This window comes from Neodothiora populina (assembly GCF_041146345.1).
Source record: "Neodothiora populina strain CPC 39397 chromosome Unknown canker_contig_12, whole genome shotgun sequence".
In the NCBI taxonomy this organism is placed as follows: Eukaryota; Fungi; Ascomycota; class Dothideomycetes; order Dothideales; family Dothioraceae; genus Neodothiora; species Neodothiora populina.
Genome location: NW_027191404.1, coordinates 1,619,505 through 1,640,117, shown reverse-complemented (window position 1 = coordinate 1,640,117; position 20,613 = coordinate 1,619,505). Strand labels below are relative to the sequence as shown.

At 52.7% G+C, this 20,613-nt stretch overlaps 1 protein-coding gene across 1 annotated transcript; it reads right to left on the bottom strand.

Moving 5' to 3' along the window:
* Nucleotides 1-365: 365 nt before the first annotated feature.
* AAFC00_001224 (uncharacterized protein) lies at nt 366-20,473 on the bottom strand (the record flags this gene model as incomplete). Its single annotated transcript, XM_069340386.1, has 3 exons — nt 366-1,943; nt 2,012-12,682; nt 12,740-20,473. 3 exons carry the CDS (start codon nt 20,471-20,473, stop codon nt 366-368), a joined length of 19,983 nt encoding a protein of 6,660 aa, XP_069203855.1.
* Nucleotides 20,474-20,613: the final 140 nt, after the last annotated feature.

Here is a 20,613-nt window from a genome sequence, read left to right as displayed (position 1 = left end):
TGATATGGTCTTATGGATTTTGGGCTTGGTCTGTGCGTTTCTGATACTAAAAGTCGCGTTTTCGAAGATGGCTGGGTGGATGCTTGTTAGCGAGTGGGACAATGGTCATGTAAAAGTGTTGTCTTGAATGTGAAATGAATATTATGTATGTCTATAGAAACTATATTGGGAATCGCCGTTGCACAGAATGTCCAAATCGTTAGTCATGCGACCTTTTCCCTCCTCCTTTGGCTATCTCGACTGTCTCAGCCCATGCTGTACTCTCTTGAATCATCCAGCCTCATGTTCTCATGGATTTCTCGTTTCATCATGCCCTCATATTCCGTCCTCCAACAACACTATTGTGATAACAGTGATCCCATAACCTAAAACGCATTGTTACTCTCCAATTGAGACACCAAACTCTGCTTACTCCTGTTATTCCTGCCCAGATCATCAATCTCCATCGCTCCACTCAACACCCTCACCACCTTCTTCCCCTGTCTCTGTCCCGCAACAAGTACCTGAGCAGGACACACGACAATCTCGTCCTCGCCGTCACCGTCGTCGTTGCCTTTTTTGACGACGAGCGGGAAAAGCACTATCTTGACCTCTGCCTGCGCGCGATGCAGTTCGTCGTTGGATGCGTACTCACCTGATCGCTCGTTCATCAGTGCGGAATTGAAGTGGACTTTGCGCACCAAGTCGCCGTTCGATGGGTCCCACTCTGGTTGCAATGGTGGGAGCATGATGTATTCTGCGCGTTGGGTGCGCATCTCGATGGATAGGTCAACTGCGGTTCTGAGTACATTGCGCAGCGAAGCTAAGATTTGAGCCTCGAGATGCTCAGGCGGAGGCAACAAAGTCGATAGCACAGAGAAAATCTCTTGCGCCACGGCTTCTGTGTCGAGATTGCGTTGCGTCGCAAACGCCGGACGGCGCGATAAAAGAGTCAAAGTCGTTGCGCGCCATTGTGCGACTGCGCGTGGAGGTCCGACGTCGGCAAGAGTCTTTTCCAATGCCTTGAGCTTCTGACGCTGTTCGCGGTCCATGCCGAACAGATAACGGGTGAAGACGTATTCCCAGATCATGCTCATGACGAGTGACATGAAAATATCACGTCTGCGAATACGATCGGCGAGTAATTTGTCTACGTCTGTACCATCCAAGATGGCGTTGTCAAGCCTGGCTTCGATTCTCTCATCATGCAGATCAGAGGTCAAATTGCACCTTTTGTTGTCACTGTACTTTGAGAAACGCAAGACCCACTGCTGGGCGTGCTGACAGAGCTTTTGACACGCATTGTCAAAATAGTCTTCGTCGCGGTATAGAAGCCAGTCGTCATGCTTGGTGTCCAGGATCTGGGCTTGGAGATGTCTAATCTGCTCGGTCGCGGTGGCAAGGTCCTGCTTCAGTCTGCTGATCTCTATGTTCTTATCTTCGAGAGATCGAGCAATCTCTTCTCGGACAATGGTCTCCATGCCACCTGATAGTTGGGCATGTTCTTGTCTCAACCTATCAAGTTCCATCATTGATTGCTCCCATTGTGAATGAGCCTGGGCGCTCTCGGCTTGCAAAGTCGCATAGCGATGGTTAGTGTCATCGACAAGATTTCTGTTTTGTTCTAGCAGTCCGCCATTCAGTTCTGTCAACCTCGCGACTTCTTGTTGTAAAGGCCCAAGGACCGCGCGAAGTTGATGGATCTGACCATCCTTCTCAGCTATTTCGGATTCACGTGCTTGCAATGCTTCCTTGAATGCTTGACCGCCAGAATTATTTTCGAAAGAAGCCGCCTGCTGCGACTGCTCTGCAATAGATTTTGCGTTCTGTAATTGCTCATTTTCGGCGACAAGTTGATCTAGTCGAGTCTGTAGATCAACTATGTGCATGCTCTGACGTTTGCGCACGCTTGGCGGCCGCGTCGGCGACATTGACGACGACCCATGGACATCGCCCCAGCCCTCCTGCGTTTAGCCATTAGCAACGTTCAGTTTCCATCATTGTGACTGCATTGATGGACAAGATTACTTACATAGACATTTGCCATGTCCGCAGCACGGGCGCTGCCGAGACCGTTGAAAGCGTTCTCTTCGTCTTCTTGTAGTGGAGGAGTCGGCGGAGGTTCAATGGTGATTGTTTTTGGTCCAAGCGTTCCCCCACGTTGTCTGGCCGCTCCCCGTAGATCACCCGACCGACTGCGGTCAATGCGTCTGAGGCCGGGCCCGCCTGATGGGTTGCTATGCGCGCTTGACGCTCGCGATGGTTGTTGGTCCAAGGGTGTCGCCAGACGAGTGTCACTTCCTACTGACATGTCGCTCGTACCGCTGATGGATCGCAGATCGTCCATGCCACGCCTTGACCTTAGGTTTCTGTCAGAGGGTCTCTCGTTCAGATTGTTCCAGAAAGATTTCGAGTCATTTGATTTTGAGCTCAGAGGTCGTTGAGAGGGGCCAGTGAATGGGTCTTCATCATCGGCAGTAGAAGACATTCTCTCACGCGATTCCTGCAAAGGCGTGCCATCGCGTCTTGGGGCTTTGATGTCTTGCTCCGGGAACTCAACATCTGTGACAGAATGACTTTTCTTCAGTTCAGGCGATCCGTGAGGTACATAGCGGATATTGTCGTCTTGTGCATTGATTGATGGCGGCACTGCGAAATTGGCACTTTGGTCCGTGTTCTCCTCGCCTGGAATCGAACGAGGAGCGCTGTTGGCAGTGCGACGTATTGGCGTCTGTTCCATCGGGTGCGATGTAGGTGGTTCAGTAGTGCCTTCCAGGGCGGCAATTGCGTCGCGGTAAGCAGCAGGGGGTGACTGGAATAGATACGACGTTCGTTCTTTTGTGGTGGATTCCACAGGAGACGGGACTCGTCCGCCTTCGGGCTGGTCGGCGACATTAAGTGTAGTGTCAGGGTCAGACTGTCCTTTGCGACGTTGCTTTGGGACAGGTAGGCTCCAGTCTGGGTTGAGCTCAATCGCAATTCGCAAGGGATCGTCGCGAGATCCTTGATCGGTATCCCGTTCATGTCGGTCACGGGTTGTAGATTCCTCGTCAGTCAGTCCTTGGTCAATGGGTGTATGTGGATCTTCGCTCGTCACTCCAGTGTCACCCAAGCTGGCAAACGACCAGGATGCTGGTTGGGCAATAGACCGATCGTCATCATGTGTATAGTCTCCAGCAGTTGGTTCCTGAGCTTTCTTGTCGTCCTGCGGGGCCGTCGGATCTTCGACAGACTTTTTGTCAATAGCTGTGTCAGAACCGTCTGAGGCAAGATATGGAGGATTGTCCGTAGAAGCTGTGGAAACATTGTGTGTTGGCTTGGCCTTGTCATCGTCTGGCCTTGAGAGATCCTCCGTTGTCTGATTCGTAGCCTTAGTCGAATCGAGGAGGTCCGCCACCCAAGGTTCCTGCGAGGCAGCAGAGTGAGTTCGTCTCTTCACGCGAGGAAGATCGGGAAAGATGTTCGCAATTCTGCTGCCGGGACTTAGAGTACGCGTAGGAACATCGGTGATTGGGGATAGCTTCCTTTCATGGGTAAGGTCTTGGGGCTTCTTATCTTGAATCTGAGGCTCGTGATGGTGTAATTGTACGATATTGTTCTCGTTAGACTGCGCTAGCTCTGGCTTGGTTATAGCAGGAAGGCCTCGACTTTGTCCCTCTTTGACATGTTCGCCAGTCAATTTCAGGGCATCAGGTGTGAGAGGCTGCTGTTTCTTGCTCTTCTTACCCTTCTTCCGCTTTGATACCGCGAACGATATCGCCTCTGGCTCATCATCAGGTATAACCTGACTAGACGGGTGATTGTCGAGTATATCAGAGGCAAATCCCGAGGCAGCAAGTCCAGCGCTCAGAGCGGCTGCGAAATCATCTACTTCTGCAGGATCCTTGGCTGTAGGTGCAATGGTAGCCACATTCGATGAGGACTTGTCAACGCCAGTTTCAAGACTATCTTGCTCGGCGATTACTTCGCTTTTCCTTCCTTTCTTGCCCTTCTTTTTCTTCGATGTAATTGAGAACATCTCTTCTGGATCGGCTTCAGGTGCTCCAGGAGGAGAGATTCGTCTGTGGAAGACCGGGTCATCGACTACAAGATTAGGGTCGAAGCCTGAATCCTGGAGTCCGGCTGCGAGAGTGGCAGCAAAGTCTATATCGCGGTTTGTGTCCTCTGTTCGGGCAGGTCCTTGGTTGGTAGAAAGCGAATCTTGGTCTGATCTTGAATTCATGTCGCCGGTATTCGGCTCTGTCATTGTCGTTGTAGGTGAGCCGATGGCGTTCTTTGACTCGCCATCAGGTTCGACTACTTGTTCTTCCGTAGCAATCGGCAACGACAATTGAGTTTCTTTGTCTTGTCCACTGGCATCGGCACGCTCACCGAGTGCGACTTCTACCGAGGTCTCTTTGGACGACATAAAGCGATCTTCTACATTTACTTGGTTCTCACCTTCCACGGCTAGATCTTGTAAATCTCTAGCGTCGACGTCGCCATCCGTGGGAGTCTCTGGAGTCTGCTGGATAAGTGACTCGGGTTCGCTAGAAAGCATCGCCTTCTTTGCCTTCTTCTTGTCTTTCTTGCTCTTCTTGGTTTGTGGAACTGGAGCGAAGTCATCTTCCTGACGTTGAGTCGGTTCTACATTCAGTGCTTCAGAGGCGTCATTGGGTGAGATAGATTCAATTCCTTTCGGCAGGGGATCCGCAATCTCTGTATCATGAGTATCGAGGGTAAAGTCTTGCTGTACTTCTCCCGCTGGCGTCTCTGGCACAGGCGTGGAAGCAGCCTCGGAAACATCCATTGAAACAGCTCCTCTCTCCGCGTCATTGGTGGGTATCGGTTCTTCTCCGACCTGATCCTTGCCATCATCCGGGACAATCTCAGGCTGAGGCTCTTCCACTGGTGTCTCGACGTTCTTCTTGTTCTTCTTGTTCTTCTTGGCCTTTTTCTTGTCCTTCTTGGAAAGCTTTTGGACCGGCTCAGCTTCAGATTCTGCTCTGGACTCATGAAGACTTTCAAGAGCTGGTTCGCTTAATGTTTCTTGAATCGGGACATCAGACGGATCGATCTCGCCTTTCGAGGACTCAAGCTCTTCTGATTTGTTGGGGCCCGGAGTCTCCGGCAGTGGAACATCAGAAGCATTCATCTCACCCTGAGGTTGCTCAAGCTCTTTTGTTAGTTTGAGGCCTGGAGTCTCAATAGACGGCATCTCAATCACAGGCTCAGACATTTGCTGCACTTCAACTTCGAGATCTTTAGTATCCAGCTCCTGTCCTCTTGCTTTTGCCTTTTTCGCCTTTTTCTTGTCTTTCTTCGAGAGCTTCTGGGGGACGTCCCCGGTGGACTCGGAGGTCGGCTCAGATATGAGATCCTCTGTGGCTTGCGAGATATCGGCTATAGCGCTAGGGTCTTCTGCTGTAACAATATCGGTGTTATCGTTGGTGGGTGGGCTTTCAATGTCTTGAACATCTGCAGGGGCTTCGACTGTAGGATCACCAGACGTAACATTTTCAGTCGAGATCGACTGTTCCTGTTCGGAATCTTGTGTCTGGGAAACAGGTACAGTGGCAGCATGGCTAGCTTCATCCAGTGCCTCAGTGGGCTCTGCAGCTGGTATTGCAGGGAGAGCTATCTGAGCCGCAGGCACGTCCTCTTCAGGTAGTTCGATTGATTCCGCACCTGGTGTCTCGGGCAACGGTACATTAGCAGCTTCAAGCACATCTTCTCCTCTGCTACCAGTCGCATCAACCGCCATAGTCTCAGGGACATGTGGGTTGAAACTCTCGATTCCTTCGCTGGGAGGTTCAAAATCCGTCTGACCCTGAGCAGCAGGGGTGATGAAGCTTTTCACCTCAGGGTCAGCAGCAACGAGAGGCTCGTCTTCCCAGATCTTGGTCTCGCCGGTTCTCTGCTTCTTTCTTCTCTCCTTTTTCGAAATGTTCTGTGGAATGTCCCACTCGGGTTCTGGCTCGTAGGGAGCTGATCGAGATTTTAATTGTGGTGAATCCTTGACTTTGTTGTCTGCAGGGGTATCAAGTGCAGAAACCTCACTCGGGAAGATCGAATTCACTGGTGCTAGTTCAGATTGGAATTCGTTAGCGAGGCTGTCAGGTAGGGGTTGTTGACTGGTCTCTTCGGGTCCGCAGTCGAGAGCTTTTGTTTTCTTTGCCTGTTTCTTGTCCTTCTTGGAGAGTTTCTTTGGAGTCTCGAAGCCTGGCGTCTCTTGCTCTTCCTCCATTTCTGCGGCTCTCTCAGGGATGACTTCTGGCTCCTCATCGACAATCTTGCCTAGGCTCTGCTGATTGTTGTCGTCAACATCTTCACTTGCCAGCGATAGACCTTTCTCTGGAGTGTCACGAAATATGGCCGGTTTGGCCTCTTCCTGATCACCAGATGCATCAAAGCCGATAGGTGCTTCGAAAGCACGAGCAAAATCATCACCAAGATCTGCCCTTGTGGACTGTGGATCCTGCGACTGCTTCAAGTCTGCTTTCTTTGAAGGATCGGCACTGGTCACCTGCTCCTCCGCAGATGGCCCCAGAGTTGTATCCGAAGGAGGTTCTTCCTGTGCTGCTGTAGCCTTCTTCTTGGCCTTTTTCTTGTCTTTCTTGGAAAGATTCGCAGGCACACTAAGGGCGTCTTCTGTAGCAGTATCTAGGTCCCGAGGAATACTATCGACAACTTCTGTGGAGCTGGAATTGACGTCCTGGGGAATTTCCTGCGCGGCAGCATTCGATGCTGTGTTTGTCGTGGATCCCAGTAAGGCGTCAGCCAATGCCTCTGTGCCATGGGCAGCAACGTCCGCGGCATGAGCTGGTGTCTCGCTTGTCTCGACAGCTTGCTCTGGTGTAGTCGTTGGTTCCTGATCCAGATCCTGCAGCGTCTTGTCTGTCTCATTGTCTTCTGAAGATTGCTTGACGGGATCAGCGTGCATGGGCTCCTCGGTAGGAATATTGACAGCTGCCTCCGTGTCCTGTTGCGCCCGCTCATGCAGTGCATTTCCATCAGGAATGCTCCCGTCCAGCGAAGGCTGATGTGCAGAGTTTTGGTACGTATCGTTGTCGACAAGGGGAGTCAGGGATTCATCTTCCTGAGGCATAGAGATCGACGGGGTTGACTCTCGCGCTTCTGCCTTCTTAGCTTTTTTCTTGTCCTTCTTGTAAAGCTTTGGCAAAGTGACCACGTCCTCGGCATCGTCATCTGCAGGGGGCGTAGGACTCTCCATCGCTGTCTTGCTGTCGAGATGTCCTTCATTGTCATTGCTAGAACCAAATGTATTGTCGACAGCACTCTCAACCAAGTCTCCAGATAGCTCCTCCTCGTGCAATGCAGGCAAAGGTACATCCTTTGGATCGACAACCACCCCCTCAATCACCGCCTCCTTCTGCTGCGTAGCATCTTCCGCCTCGGCATCGAATGCAACGACAGCCGGAGACGAGACATCCTCATAAAATTTCATCCCTGGCACACCGGGTTCAGAAGAACCCTCGTTGGTTTCAGCTACTTTGACAATCACGGGCTTTTCCGGTTCGTAGCTTCGGGACTCACGCTCATTGATATTCATGGTAAGGTCGTCCCAGTCTTGTTCCTCTGGTTGGCCTTGGTCGTGCGGGGATATGATTTTATATTCAGGGTCGTTGTTGGTGTCTCTATCGTTCTTATCTAGACTTGGTGCTGTGGTTGTCTCGTCCGTGGCTGCAATTATAGGGATCTGTGGATGCTCGATTGAGGCGCTGGAGGTGAAGTAATCACTGCCTGGAAGAGCGACAGCCTCGAAGGGCGTGGAGAAGAATTGATCGGCAGGTGTCTCGAATAGGATGTGCTTCTCGTTCAATTGCTCGTTGATATTCATTGTCAGATCGTCCCAGTCGTCAAGTTCTTCATAAGACTCATTGTTCCGAGGCTTGACCTCATCCTTGTCTTGAAACTCTGGCACATCTGAGGTCTGCAAAGAATGATTGGTACTTGCACCAAAGTAGTTCGGCTCAGCAGTAGAACTGGGCTCGAGGGGAGTAGAGAATATTTCGTCTGCAGGTGTTTCTTGAGGCGTAAAGTCGTTGATGTCTATAGACGGGGCAATTGACACGTCAATTGCCTTGGTCTTGTCCTCCTGCACAAAAGTTTGCATAGTATCTTTTTCCTCAAGCTGACCACCAGCTGCAGACGCGTCGACATTGGGCAGAGAATCATCAGCGACGACTTCCTCAGGAACTGCGCGAGTTTGAGGCTCTTGGGACTCAGTAGAGGTTACAACCGAGCTCCTCTTGCCTTTCTTGCCTTTCTTCCCTTTCTTCGACACGGGAGACGCCCAAATATCCTCTGACACTTCCGTAGCTGGTGCTTCACGCGGCACTTCGTTGAGTTCTGTAGTACTTGCGTCGTGGTTATCTGTCACTAGCTCAGCAGAAGTGTCGACGTTCACGTTGTTGTCTGTGGGCGAGGGCTCGTTGGTCTCTCCAACGGCAGGCATTTGCACTGGTGGTGTCTCAATGCCAGACTTCCTTTTCTTCTTGTTCTTTTTAGTTTTATTAAAAGTCGGCGTGGCCCACTCGTCTTCGGCGGTTTGTACTTCGGGCGTGATAGCCTTCTCGAACCCCTCGTTTTCTTTGGGTTCAGTCTTGGTGACATTGTTGTCCGCAGTCTCCAGAGGGTCTACTATCGCTGCTGCGTCTCCTTCTGGTATCAAAATTGCAGCTGTACCTGCAACGCCTTCACTCTGCTGGAGTCCAGTATCGGTAATCTTGTCTTTCGTGAGCTCCTCAGATGTAGCAGGAGCGACGTCGGACTGTTGTTGAGTATTTGCGGCGCTCTGAGAAACTTCTTCGATCGGCTCTTGAGCTTCTGTTGATGTACCCTCTTCTTGAACAGAAGTACCTGTGAGCTCGTCCCCAGGCAGCGCGATGTTTTCGGGTAAAGTCTCAGACAGATCCGCCGAGGGTCGCGCATCATCTGTTGTCTGGAGGTGAGCTGGCGCGTCAAAATTGTCGTCTGCAGTGTTCGTGATTGGTGTATTAGTTGCGACAAGATCGTCTTGGTTTCTAGACTTCTGATCTTCCTCAGGACTTGCACCCGCGTCGTCTGGTGGTGACTCAGCGGTGACGGAATCCTTCTTGCCCTTCTTACCCTTCTTGCTCTTCTTTGATGGAGTGTATGCCCATTCGTCCTCGGCCACTGTCTCAGGTACTATGCTTGACTCAAGCGCAGACTCTTCGGCTGCAGGCGTTTCGACTGTGGTTGCCTCTGCCATAGGTCCTCCGAGTGCAGTAGTTTCATGGATAGATTCCTCGGCCCCAGATTTATCAGGTTCAGATATCTTAGCACCAGGTGCTTCATCGTTGTTGACTTCTCTTGCATCCACTCCGACAGGCAAGGACGACAATTCAATTGCCTCAGTCTCAGTCGAGGGGTTTGTCTCCTCCTCCAGCGGTGTAGAAGGCTCCGAAACCACGCTCTTCCTACCCTTCCTCCCCTTCTTCCCTTTCTTTGCAGGCTGAGCCCACTCATCATCGGCCTTGACTTCTATAGCTCCTGGGAGTATGACTTCTGGGATGCTTGGTTCGAGAACAGCAGTGTCGTCAACTGCTAGGGTTTCCGGTCCTTCTACTTGTGCAGGAGAGGGTTCAGCAGACTCCGGTCCGTCTACTTGTGCAGAAGATGCTTCAGCAGCCTGCGGTTCAGGCTCTAAATCTTCGAACACGGAGCTCTTCTTTTTCTTCTTCTTGTCTTTTTTGCTCTTCTTAGCTGGGAGAGCCCAATCGTCATCCTCTGCAGGCTGTGTCTGCGCTTCAGTGGGAGCTTCGACCAAGTTCGACGTTTCGGTAAGCTCAGCGATTGGGGAGTTCACCGTTTCGTGCTCGTCCATTTCGTCTGCCCATGACGACGGTGCTTGCTCTGGCGCAGCTGGAGTTGCGGTGTTGGCGAGAGGTTCGTTCGTCTGAGATGGCTCTTCCGTTAGAATGGGGACATCTCTAACTGTGTCAGTTGTAGTAGTATCCGCATTTTCCTCGACTGGCGCGATGATTTCTTCAGTCGGCTCAGCTACGATTGAGTTTGCCTTGCCTTTCTTGCCCTTCTTCTTTTTCTTGCTCGGCAACCGTGATTGGACACCGGCGTCGTCGCTTTCAGCCGGCGTTTCTGAGACGTCCGCAAGTGGTTGAACTTCTGATGCGTCTTCTTGATGATCTTGTTCTTCGCTTGGATGTGTCGCAGCCTTGGTCGTTGTAGGCAGAGCAATTGCCTCGGGGCCATCGGAAACGCCTCTCTCGACTTCAAATAGAGTTGATACGACATCGTCTTGTACAGTCACTGACAGTAGTTCACCAACGCCTACTGCGGAGGAGGTAATCATCTCATCGCGTTGTGACGGCTCGAGTTCACCCGAGACCTCAGTAAGAGGATCTTCCACCTCAAGAGCGGTCGACTGAGCCTCAACTCCTGCCTCATTGGTGGACTCATCTGCGACAGCGGCTATCGGATCTTCAACAGCATTCTCCCCCGGAGTCTCAGGTGCCAAAGTGGTATCAACCTGAGGCTCATCGACCCAGCTATCTGTTTTCTTGCTCTTTTTCTTCTTCTTTTTGCGCTCTGCTTTCGAGAGGGGGGTCGTGGGTGTCTCTGGCTCGCCTGTTGTAGGCTCTGCAAATTTGTCTGACACGGATTCTTCTGATTTGTCTACTATGCCTTCATTGATGGCCTCTGAGGCAAGCTCGCGTATTGCATTGGTTTCTTCGAGGGGCGACTCGATCACTGAAGTGAGGACTCCAGGCGAAGGCTCAGACAGAGCGGCAATCTCTCCAGATATCCCCTCAGGTCGTGCGAAAGCATCTTCGGGCGAATGTCCCGGAAGAAACTCAGGAGCGACAACAGCACCAGCTGGCAAAGGCACAGAAGCAGCATCGTCGTTTAAAGAAGACAACGAATCATCCCCACCCTTAGACAGATCTTCATCTCTAGCCACAACAGGCTCAGAACTCACGTCGCAGGTAGTAACCGAGTCATCAGACTGAGGATCAGAGACGACGGAAGTGCCTCCAGACTTCTTTTGCTTTTTCTTGTCCTTTTTCGATTTCTTGCGGGCGAGAAGCAGGGATGCAACATTGGAAGGCGTAGATATTGTGGAGTCCGCATCGTCGTCTTTGGACGGCTCGGTGGTCTCGGTGGGAGCCGATGCGGCGTTTGTTATTGATGCATCTGATATAGCAGTTGCGCTGGCATCTTGTTGGGCATCAATCGCGTGTCCCTCGATTGCAGCATCGGGCTCTACGTCTTCAGGAGAGATCTTAGCGGGCATCTGAATTTGCTCTACAAGCTCATTTTCTTGACTCGCATCGGACTCGGGTTGGAACCAAGAATCGACCATCATTTGGGTATCATTTCTTCTTCTGCCTTTTAATTCCTCCGCTGAAACCTCTGCGATCGGTTCGGAATTGGACGCTGTACCAAGCTTGAGCTGCTTTCCCTTCTTGCCCTTTTTGCCCTTCTTGAGTGAGGGAGATCGAGACACTGGTGATGCTGGAGCAGAACCAATGAAATCGTCTACTTGATCTGGCACAGCACTTTGCGAGGCCTCGAAGGGCTTCTGATCGTCTCTGTCGCTTTCGTCGCCCCAGATATCAGAAGCCATCGGGTCTTCGTTGATCTGGGCGGGCGCGCCCGCTACCTCACCTACAGCGAAACCAGCGAGGGCCGCGACTACGGCTTCTTCGAGATGCGTTGCTCTAGCATTGTGGCTTAAGGACTGCATAGCTTCTAGGGAGTCTTTCTCGTGAATCCTCTCCTCGCGCTCAACGTCACTCCATGAATAGTACTCAGGCTCGCCATGAGGGCGAGCCTCCAGGACATTGGCCGGGAACTCGCTTGCTTTAGGAGTTGTCTGCTGAGACCCGAGCATGTCCTCATTATGATACTGGTGCTCAACGTCGTGGCTGACGATATCGCGTCCTTCTGGGCTGGACGAAATCTCTTCAACTGCGGACTCCCACTCTTCGCTTCCCTGATAACTCGATGACCGACTTGTGTTCCGACTTGATGGTAGGCTTGGGAGTGCCTCCTCCGTTTGTCCTGTCTCGGCCTTACTATTGCGCTCGACAAGGTATAGTGGTCTGAATTCTGTAGACTGTTTGAATTCTGTCGAGTGCGGTCTTCCTTGTCTCACTCGTGGCGTGCTAGGTGACTCTGGGGGCTCTGACTGGGGCGAGCTGAAGCTGCTTGAACGTTCCCGCTGTTCAAGAGGCGACAGCGGTGGACGCTTGAAACGAAGGGGGATTGATGTCGATGAACTAGGTTTGAGGGGTATGAACGGCCTGGTAGGGGTACGGACTGTCAATGCCGGTGATCCAGAACGAGATCTTGGAAGTGGTAGTGACTCCGGCAGTGCTTCCTCATCGCCTGGCGAAGGAGGTCGGCTGACAGGCAGAGGTACAGAGGCTCCCTCAAGCGATGTCAATTGCTCATTAGGTACATCCCTGGATGCTGTCCGTTCTTCAGATTGTTCAAGATTATGTGGTGAAATAGTGGAATCTGGTACTGTGGATCCCGGATGCTCAAGTGTGACGGTATTAGGTTCACCGAAAGAAGAAAATTCCGTCGACTTTGGAGCTGAAGTCGGCGAAGAAGGAGAGCTCGCGGGTAGAGGTGGAAGCTCCTCAGCCTCTACCCGCTGCCCTAAAAAAGACTGGTCACGTTCCTTGTAGTACGGATCCTCTACGTTACGTGACTGTTACTGCGTTAGCTAGCAAATTTGTTAAGAGACGAACTATGTCAAGTGACTGACCCTGCTATCCGAAAGACGTGTATCAACCGACTCGTCGCGATCTCTGTGCCGACTTTTATGCCTCCTTCTCGACTCAGAGGTCTGCGAAAGGGTGTCATCGATGTCAACATCGCCAGTGTGAGAGCGGCCATCTCCCTCGCCCTCGTCTCTGTGTCGATGCTTACGTCTCCTCCCTGACTCAGATGAGCGAGCATCGTCGACGTCGTCTGCTTTGGCAGTGTCGTCCTTACTACTGCGGTGTCTCGAAGCGCTGGAGTGCCTCGACTCGTCGCGATGATGATGATGTCTGTGTCGCGTAGATCCAGCCCCATCGTCAACATCATCAGCATGGCTACTTCGATGTCGCGACGCGCTCGAATGTGTGGACTCATCGCGATGATGTCTGTGTCGTCTTCGAGACTCCGATGCGTCATCTAGAGCATCAGCAGTGATGCTTTCATCCTTGCTGCTTCTGTGCCTAGACACACTACGATGCCTAGAGACATTGGAATGTCTCGACTCATCTCTATGTCGTGAATGAGGTTCCAAGTCCGCTCTACTCCTTTCGTCACCTATGGCACTGCGTTCGGAGCTCCTTCGACGATGATGTCTATGTTTCTTCTCGCCATTGTGACCCTCCTCATCTTCCAATTCCCTAGCCTTTGGTGCACTATCTAAGGATTTGCGGCGGAACAGACTCAAGATGCCACCAGACTTCTTCTCTTTCTTGCTGCTAGCATCGTCGTCGTCACGGTGGGAGCGGGAAGAGTGCACAGACGCAGTATCGTCCACATCAGCACTGTCGTGTTTTCTTCTGCGATGTTTCCTCGAGCTATCGCTGGTCGGCTCAGATGCAGCTACCGAGTGGCTTCTTCTAGCAGAGTCGTGGTCGTTGTCTTCGTGGCGCGATCTCCGATGTCTATGTCTGCTGCCATCCTCTTCTGGTTCCACAGGGGCGGAGACTACTGATCTTGCGTCCCGCTCTTCCTCAGGCGATGGCAGACTCATGCGTCTTCGGACGTCGACACTCTCCGACCTAGCGCGATGCCTGGACTGACTGCGCGAATGCGAGCGGCGTTCTCCGTCAGCATGTCTACGGTCAGATCGTTCGGGTTCGCGTCCCGTGTAGTCGTCCCAGACGAGCTCGGAACGCAGAGGCGACGCAGCACTTGGAGAGTAAAATTGAGCGCTGGTTCTCTTTGCTTTGCTTTTCGCTCTGGCTTCTGACCAGTCGTCGGCGTCATGGTGAGAATTGCTGGGTGCATAAGCCTTGCGCTCCTCGGTCGGAGAGATTGGCAGTGGCTTCATCTCCGGGGCATCCCAAGTGGGCATCTCTGGTTCGGCGACACGCTTCTCATCGCGCACGGCATGTTTGTCGGGCTTCGGTGGTGACTTATCACGATGCGACACGGCGGCTGCGATTCCACCAGCAAGTAAAGCTGCTGTGCTTACGTCTTCGACGATATCTCGCCTAGATTCTTTGTTACGTTTCGCATTCCTCTCCTTCTCCTTCTCTTTCTCGGTCAAAGGAAAGTCGAAATCACTCTGAGCCTTGCTAGAGTTCTGTTTCGGCTCTTCAGCTCGTCTGGAATGCAAGGAATGCTCGCTGAAAGTGCTCGACGTGTCCATATCATTCAGGGCATTCCATTTAGCAAGCTTCTCTTGCCTCTTCTTATCTTCGTTGTTAAAGGGAAGTTCAAAGTCGTCTCGGGACTCGGAGCGTGTAGGCGTTTCCGTGACTGGCGTGGGGGAGAGAGATCTTGCCTCCTGGGCAGCCTTCTTGGCCGCTTTGTCCCGTTCTCTTTTCTCCCTGGAGCTGAGGGAAATCTCCTCTGCAGGATCTGTCACAGAAGGAGCCACTTTCTCGACCGTATGCACCTCATATGAAGGTGTAGGACATTCATTCGACTTGTCAAGGATAGTCTCATCTTGTGCCTTCGCGTTCCTCTTGCCAAAGAAATAATCCTCCTCTGGAACTGTAGGTGGGTCGGGTGCATCATACTGAGATGCAGACTCGAGATTAGGCAGGTATGACGAATCATCAGCTTCGCTCCTGCTAGCCTTATCACGCTTTTTCTGCTCTTTGCTCGATAAAGGCGCTTCAACCTCATCTGTGACACTTTGCAATGTCGATACTACCTCCACAGCCGAAGGGAAGGGATCTTTGATCAATGAACGGGAAGCAGCCTTATCCCTCTTCTTCTTGTCCTTCTTGCTCAGGGGAAGCTCAAATGTCGATTTTGTCTCAGGCTGTGGCAATTGAGAGATCGCAAGCTCTTCAGATACTGAAGACGGAACTTCTTCAGTACTCGCTCTTGAGGCAGCCTTGTCTCTCTTCTTTTTCTCTTTTCTGCTGAGAGGGAACGCGTAGTCTTCCTGAATCTCCTGAGATTGCTGAGGCTCCTCCACCTCGAATTCACCAGGGATATGAGGTGGTCTTTCCGATGCCGGCGTTGGCTCGTTTACTTCGCCTTCTACGAAACCTTGGACAGGTGGGGCTCCTTCGGTCCCAGGAGAGTCTAGGCCATAGTTCAGATTGGCCAGATTTACCACTGGTGATCTATACGCGCCCTCGAACGTCGACGACGTCTCAGCTTCCCGTGCTATCTCCTCACTCGGTTCGATATCAGACTTAGACTTCGAGTGCTGCCTATCCGCAGGTGAATAATCCTGCATCCTGTTGGTGCTTGCGCTAGAAGCGTCATCTTCGGGATCGTCTACCACGGTCATTCTCATTGGCAGCGAAGCAGCATGATCGTTCAAGTCCTGGTTCGAGATGAATTCGCGCGAGTCGCGAGAAGAGTCAGGCGTATGAACCTCGTAGATTCGAGTTTGGTCTTGACCCCAGCTGACTCTGTTTGCCTTCCTCCTGTCCGCGCTAGTCTGTGTTTCGTCTTGGTCGTCGTTCGAAGCCTCGACTGGACTTGCGACAGCCCTGTCCGGCGACTTTTCATCCCTGATCGATCCAGAAATGCTAATCGGAGGAGTAGGCGCGATGATGTTCAGCTTGGGAATGCCGCCCGGGACGCCCTTCAATTTGAAGTCTGCGTTGGGACCAAAGTGCGGTGAAGGCTGGTATGGAGGGGGCGGCTCATGTGGTGGATGGTCAGGATCAATGTTCGGCATGTGATACACCCACACATTGTTATCACCGATGGGGTCGGGGACAGCAGTCTTCCCCTTGGCGGGTTCGCAAAGCTCTTTCGGGGCAAAAAAAGCAGCTTGTGATGGCGCAGGTTGTTTGTATCGGTCCTCGAGATCTGTCACGACACTTTCGGCAGTTTCATGAGGGATCTCGGCTTCACGTCTTACTTCGCTTGGACTGCGTCTGCGTCTATGATATTCCGGGTCGTAGTCGTCGTCAGCCATCAAAGGCCGGCCGTTTCGTCTTGATTTCGGCTCGTAAGTACGTGTGGCATACGCTTTATCGTTGGTAGACTTGTCGTCGATGTTTGATGATCTGGCAGATGCTCCGATAGCAGCCCCAGCTAGAGCAGCAGCGATCGGCGCTGTCCATGGGACATGAGAGACACTTGATTCAGGCCTGCGATACTCGATTTTCTTTCTGCTTCGGTCGAAGTCCGCCTCGTGTTGCCTATGCTGTTCCTCTTCTCGGTCCAATTCGCGTTCTCGCTCGTACCTCTCTCGTTCTTGACGGTAGGTCTCTTCGGCTCGTCTTTGCTCGTCTTCGAGAACAGCGGCTTCGGCAGCAGCCATCTCTCGCTTTCTCTCCTCGTCTTCGCGTTCTCTGGTCTGCTTCTCGAGCTGAGATTGGTACCAGGCAGCAGCTTCGGCTCGTTCTCTTTCTTCGCGACGCTGCTCTTCCGCTCTCTTGAACTCTTCAGCCAAGCGATAGCGTTCGGCTTCTTCACGCTCGCGCCTCAGATGCTCTTCGCGTTCTCGCCGTACTTGTCCTTCGCGTTCACGTCTCAAGTCTTCCTCATGTTCGCGCCTTATGTTTTCTTCGCGTTCGCGTCTCAACTTTTCCTCGTGTTCACGTCTGAGGTTTTCCTCAGCATGCCGAGCAGCCTCCTCCTCAAAAGCTCTTGCTTCATCAGACCGTCGCCGGTCTTCATCCGAGCGTCTCTTCTCCTCATCACGCTCTTGCTCACGCTGGTGCTCGCGTTCCGCTTTTTCGGCTTGCTTCCTGGTCAACTCGAAACGTACGCCTGCTGAACCTTCATCTCTTGGTGTCCTGGCTCTACCGTTCGACAAGATGCTCGCGGTCATAGCCGCAGCACCTCCCGTGATAGCGGCGGCGTCGCGGGCATAGTGGCTGGTGATTGGACTGGACTGCGTCCGGCGTAGAGCCGAAGGCTTTTCGGAGGCGAACACAGATGGGCTTGAGCCGTTGGTGTATGCGGGTTGAGTAGCACTGGGAGAATTGAATATGTTCGGTTGGATGGGCGCGATTGGCTGCGGCTGTTGGAGAGGAGCAGGTCCTGGTCTACCTGAAGTTATCGATTGGTCCGGAAATGCGCCTGGCATTGACGCGCTGATTGCGTCGAAAGCAGTCGGGTCTGACGTTGACACGGGATGAACATACTGCATAGGAGGCAAGGATGTTCCGTTGCCCATACCGCTCACGACACTCTCATCGCGTGAAGGTACTCTCCCATTACTTTTCGTGCTTGGTGGGATGCTCGTGGTCCTATCCGAGACCTGAGCAGGGATATATGAAGGTCTAGGGGGCTGCTCTGGAGGAGTAGGTGATCTACGCTTCTTGCTCCCCCATGCCCATCCCCACTTGCTGTTGCCGGAAGATCGGGATGAGATCGATCCACCACTCGAGCGGCGCGCAGGACTCCTACCCATGGCGTTGAAGTCGCCAAACGCTAGTGCGGACTGAGCGCTGTCAGACTCGTGGTATTCGGACTCATCCTCCCACTCGCCCTGCTCGTCCGAGTGATTGTCACGAGCTGACATCCTATTCCTCTTCTGCGTTTGCGTCTTCAGATCTCTGACGCTGCCACCTTCCGACTTGCGTCGGCTTTGCTTGGAGCCATGTTTGGCGGCAGCTATTGCAGCAGCTGTAGCACCGATGCCTAGCAGTGTAGCATTCAGACGTTCGTCAGATGTCTGTTTCCTACTTGCCTTGGATTTTGAGTGAGGTGCAGAAACGGTACTGCCGCCGAAAGCCAGGTCGGAATTTGCAGACGAAGAAGAAGAATTGGAAAAGGAGAAGAAGCCCTTCTTGTTTTTTTTTCTGTGGTCTCCACGTACTTTGCTCGGTCGGGAGGAAGCTCCGTCAAAGATCCTGCCTCTCTCATGATCTGAGCTACGTGAAGTAGTGAAAGACGTAGGTGATCCTCGTCTGCTACGGCGAGAGGCCGAGCTTGTGAATCCTAAGATTTCGCCTAGGCCGGGGCTATGGCTTCTTGATCTACTTCGCTGCCTGTACTGCCTATAAGCGCCACGAGGAGAATGCTCGCGGCTGCTATAGGAGTGGTGGACAGAAGCAGCACTCTTGGACTTTCCATTGTTGCCACCGGCATAAGTGCCAGATGCTCCCAGACCGCCAGCAGCACCTTTATTGAAGGTTCTCTCCTCACGCTCTTTGAAGTCTGAATGGTGCTTGCCGGAGGACGACGATTCTTTCGTGACACTACCGTCTTTATGGCGAACATATACAGGGCCACGACTGGATTTTCCATCCGCAATAACGCCTCGCTCGATGGATTCGCCACGGTGGTCTTCCGGATATCTGGAGGACCGGCTGCGACGACCGGACTTGACGCTGTTGGTGTCGAAATCGCGATTGCTTTCCCAGAATTTTCCAAGACCATATCCCGCGAGGCCAGCACCTATCCACGAGGCTTTTTTCTTTTTCTTCCGACGTTCGCTGTCAGGGGAGTGATAGCGAGAGTCTTTGTCGATTCGGCCATGGCCACTGCCTTGCGTATTCATGCGCCTGAGCGAGTCGCTTGAACGTCTGGGTGAGGTGTCCCCCTGGCGGCGTTTGTCGTAATGATGTTTGCGAGGGGCATCTTCCACGCTGGTCCTAGGATCAAAGCAATACTTGCAGACACCGATGTACTCGGTGTATTCTTCCATTTTGCGAACATCTTCGTAGTCTTTCCACCAGTCCACCAATCTACTGATGGGACCTCTATGTTTGTGCTGCATAGCCAGTCCACCAGAGGCAAATTGAGGAAGTGCAGATTGACCATGATGCGATGGGGTTGCGCCAAGGGAGGCTGAATGATTGTGTCCCTGATTTGAGTGCGAATTGTCGTAACCTTGGAAGGATTGCGAATGATTGTGCTGAGTGTGCTCGTGCATCGCATATGCACCCGCCATTGCCCCAGCCGCCCCTGCTGCGTAAAGTGGAACATTAGTAGGGGAGGATTGCTTACCTGGCTTCGGGGGGCGGGTGGACAAGGGAGGGGCATAGTACGAATCACTTGGAGGAACTTCAGGCATCGAATTGGCGTGTTGGTGTGAGTATTTATCAGCACTTGGGTTATATGGAAGGTAATCAGGATCCACGGGGGCCGGAGATTCCACGAATGACTGCTGTTGGTAGGTACCACCGCCAGGGCCGGGATACGACTGCGAGTTTTGGTGGAGAGCACTGGAGGCGTGACCAAGTCCAGCAGTTCCCATGGCAGCTGAAGTCGCTATTGCAGCGGTGGATGGCCGACTGACTTTGCCTGGCTTATTGGGCTTACTAGATGAGCTGCTGGCAGACGAATTCGTAGATTTGGAGGGCCTAGGAGGGTTGCCGACAGATGAAGCGTGGACAAAGGGCTTCGATGGCGGGGCGGACGATGGGACTGGTTGAGGCGAGCTTCCGCCATAGAATTCTGCCGCGGCGCCATAGCCAGTCTCTTGAGGCGGATTCGGAATCGCGGATGCAGACATGAGATGAGGCTGTGCGCCGTGGATGATGGTGTCGGATTCGGGTCGGATCCCAGGCTGCGTCGAAACAGACTGACCTTGGTCGCCATAGTAGTCGGCGGCCAAGCCGTAAGCGCCCTGGGAAGCATGCTGGGCAGGGCCGGAATACTCATGCGGGTTCTGTCCTGGAAACTGATCTTCGACGTGTGCGGACAGCGAGGGAGGATAATGTGGGGTCTCGGGACCTGTGTAAGACTGCTGATATTGACCTGGAAACTGATTGAAGGCGGGAGTATCAAGCTGGGTATCAAAAGTATCATAGCCGCGGGTAGACTCTCTGGGAAGATCAATAGAATGTTCGGGAGAAGCAGATGCTGAATCGTCAAGTCTCTGCTTCCCGCGACTCTTCTCGCTCATCCTCTCTGGTCTTTCGGGCGCCTCCCTCCTCGTGCTCTGGTCGAAAGAGGCGCTGCTTGAGCCATGCCTCTGTTGCCTCCTTCTTGCCCTCTCCTCACTCGGAGATCGCTTTCCGCGACGCTCACTACGAGTCTCGAGGTCTTCCCATTCATCATCGTACGCAGTCAATGTTTCAATGGCGCTTTCTGTCAGAGACTGAGATCGAACAGAGGGCGCGCCTTCGTGTCGACCCGCGGCACGATAAGTATCTGGCGCGGTGGCATACGATGACAGACTTGGTGGGGCATCAGGTACGGAAGAGACAGGGCGATAGTATGAGGCGCTCTCGCTCGCAGCCGTACTATGGCGGTCCTCCCTGCGCGACGGCTTGCGACTGGACGAGGCAGAAGTGACTGATTCGGCACGCTCACGCCGGCGAGACGACGAGGAAGACGATGGTTTGTCGCTTTTCTTACGATGGCCGGAAGAGCTATTGCTCTTGCTGCCGAATCGAAACATTTGTAGAGTGCTGATGACAAGTGGTGGCAGAGATGCGCGCGGTGTATGTATGTATCTGCTTCACCGCTGAATGTGGTATGATCCGATTGTGAGATTCGTCAAGCTTAAATCAATTACGTGTACTGTCGTAAGGCCGTTGC